Source organism: Mandrillus leucophaeus, unplaced genomic scaffold, assembly GCF_000951045.1.
Source record: "Mandrillus leucophaeus isolate KB7577 unplaced genomic scaffold, Mleu.le_1.0 Scaffold412, whole genome shotgun sequence".
Lineage (NCBI taxonomy): Eukaryota > Metazoa > Chordata > Mammalia > Primates > Cercopithecidae > Mandrillus > Mandrillus leucophaeus.
This window is the reverse complement of record NW_012104388.1, coordinates 1,781,764-1,784,829: the sequence shown is the minus strand read 5'-3', so window position 1 is coordinate 1,784,829 and position 3,066 is coordinate 1,781,764. Positions and strand designations below refer to the sequence as shown.

The 3,066-nt window shown below is 36.7% G+C and overlaps 1 protein-coding gene across 1 annotated transcript in view; it reads left to right on the top strand.

The window, feature by feature from the left end:
- The window catches only part of PDCL2 (phosducin-like 2), a 36,566-nt gene that overhangs the window by 18,635 nt on the left and 14,865 nt on the right, over positions 1–3,066 (top strand). The window contains exon 2 of the mRNA XM_011992512.1: positions 2,645–2,788. Coding sequence (XP_011847902.1) covers positions 2,645–2,788 — 144 coding nt within the window. The remainder of the gene's footprint in view (positions 1–2,644; positions 2,789–3,066) is intronic.

Here is a 3,066-nt window from a genome sequence, read left to right as displayed (position 1 = left end):
GCATTTAGGTGGTACTGATGTAGAATTTGCATCATGGTTTTGGAGCCATTATTTTTTTTATTTTATAATTTTAACTTTTATTGTAAATTCAGGGAATGCACATGCAGGCTTGTTATACTGGTACATTGCATGATACTGAGGTTTGGGATATGATTGACCCCATCATCCAGGTATGGAGCATAGTATCCAATGCAGCCATTATTTTGGCAACAATGTCTCATCCTTAGATTATTACTGAGAAGATAGGGTTCTAGAGACAAAAGTTGTTACACTGGCTTTCTGATTCTCAGAATAGTCTGATAGTAAAGCCAACAATGGAGTGGTAGTTCCAGATTCCCTAGTTTCCGGATTGTGGTGGAGAAAGCCTTGGCCGACCAGTTTTGCATGTTATTCTGGGAGTCATGCCTGGTATCCCAGCCTAGAGCCTGCTCCTTCTTTTTATTGGGTTGATAAAGCATTTAATTCCCCATATTAAGCTCCTTTCTGCTTAAAATAGCTAGTGGGCCTTCTGTTTATGCAACTGAATCCCAAATGATAGGATTGTTAGGTGAAAAATGCACGCCATTGAATACTGTGTGAACTCTTAATGGCAAAAGCAGCCCATGTATTTACCGTTCTCCCCTGCCCAGTTCAGTTGAAATAACAGAAAAATGAGCAGGAGGAAGAAGTGGAAGAGGGGAGGAGGAAGAGAAGTTATTGATAGTTGCGCCATTAATTAGAGCATGGTGTCATCATTGGAATAAGAATATTTTGAAATTTCTGAAAGATGTTAAGCCAGTAAGATCAAATTGAGGGAAGTTAGATACTCGGTACAAACAAAGTAGGGCTCCCAGAAGAACAGTGGAGTAACTCTAGGTTCCAAATATCTGGGCCAGTGGAGGAAAAATTGAAGGACTTCAATTTGAAAACTATGAGAGGTCCCCAGCCTTGGGTTACTGTCCTTGGCATTTTCTTCTAGGTTTGATTTTGCTTGAATTACTGGTTATGTAAAGTAAGAGGTTTTACTTGAAATGTTTCTAGCATGTGAAATAAGGTCAGAATGTTTTAAAATATACCCAGGGTTTTGTTTTTATTCAAGTATGTCAGGAGATGGTTGCTATTGAAAGGATAGTTGGTTACTCACAGTTTCCAAGAGGAGGGGTGCATGCCACATCATGCCACACTGCGGCCATGCAGTGAAGCACCTGAATTGATCAGAAGTCAGAAGGAGCAAGGGGAAAAGCATGGGCATAAGGCTTTTGTTGTGGTTTCTATGGGAAAAGCAAGGCAAGGCAGGGTAAGTAGAGTTAGGATTGGCTAGTTTCAATAATTTTGGTGGGCTCTGGGCTGTAGAGGCTATCTCTAGTTATTTGGTACCTGGCCCTGGGATGATTAGGGCAGGGGATCGTGGCTCAGTCTGATAAATGAAGTGATTGAGGGTATGGGCCCTAGATTGATTGGTTTGCGTTTGAAGAGTGTTTGCTATTTCGTGGAGTTCACGAGCCCTGGGAGGGGCAGACTCTACAGAATCAGCAATGTGCCAGATGCCAGAGCATCAAGAATACATAAAATGGGAAAATATGGTTAGTATACAGAGAAAGAAAGGGAGTAAATACTCCCAGCAAACTTAGAGGTATAGAATCATTAAATGTTAATAAACTTGCAGGCATGTCAGAAACCATTTAGATTTGCTTCATGAATCCAGGCATTCAACAGCAAAACTGTCAAATTGTAGATGTTGAGAAAGTTGGGTTTTTTAAACAGTTGCAAGGTTCTCTATGGATAGATAAATAGGTAGCAATGTTTATTGAATGCTCACAGTGTGTCAGGCACCCTGCTAAGAAATTTACATGTATTATTTCATTTTTTTCCCAATAATCTCTTGTGAGTAGTTATTAGTATTATTCCCATGTACAGTTAGGGAAACTGAAGTGTAGAGAGATTAAATAACTGCCCAACTTTATGCTATTAACAAGTACGGGAACTGGCATTTAAACCCAGTTTAGTCTGACCTTGGAATCCAAGCTCATAATCACTCTCCTCTACTACCTCTCTATCTATAATAAATCTATGTTTATAATTAGTAATTGCAAATATCCACAAAAGCTTCAAAGTGAAGATCATCTTAGCATGATAGTTATCCCCTATTTACATGGGGATAATAATAGTACTGGCTTTGTAACATTTTTACAAGGATTAAGTTCATTAATGTTATGTGTTTAAAATAGTGCCTGGCAACATAGCAAGCACTTGGTAAATGTTGGATATCATTATTCTCCTTAATGAAGTATTCAACTTGTACATGAGAATTTGTTGGCACAACATCCAGATAAACTCTCTATAGCAGGGAACAACTCCCCTGCACCCCTGCACCCCTGCACCCCCCCATTCCTCCAAGACAGTTAATGATTTAAACCTAGTCTTAAATACAAACAAATTTAAAAGTCAATAGCAAACTTCTTATGCTTTTCAATATCCATGATAACACAGATTTGCATATAAAAAGAGAAATTGGCTTTATAAGATCATTCATTAATATCCCATCATTTAAAGTGTTTGATATGTATAGACATTATATTCATTGCCCTAAATTGTTATTACATATGAGAATGACCTTAAGAATATGACAGTATTCTTATGTAATTTAATTTCATGTTTTAATTAGAGAGAAGCGGTTACAGGAATGGAAAGCTCTTAAGAAAAAACAAAAATTTGGAGAATTAAGAGAAATTTCTGGAAATCAGTATGTGAATGAAGTCACAAATGCAGAAAAAGATGTGTGGGTTATAATTCATCTATACAGATCAAGGTAAGATCATAGTATTTCAAAATGTTAATATACTACTATTTTAAAAGACATATTTTTGGTTTTAAGGTTTTACAAAGCATATGACAGTACTCAAGAAAAAGCAACTATATATTACACACATATACATCCATAGAGTTTTTGATAGTCATCGGCTTCAGGGATTAAATTAGGTATTTTAAGATCCTTTCATTTCTAATTTCAGGAACTTGTCACACTTTTTAGAAAAATAAGCACTCTTTGGTAGTGTTGTTAAAAATTTTTTATTCTAGAAAATCTCA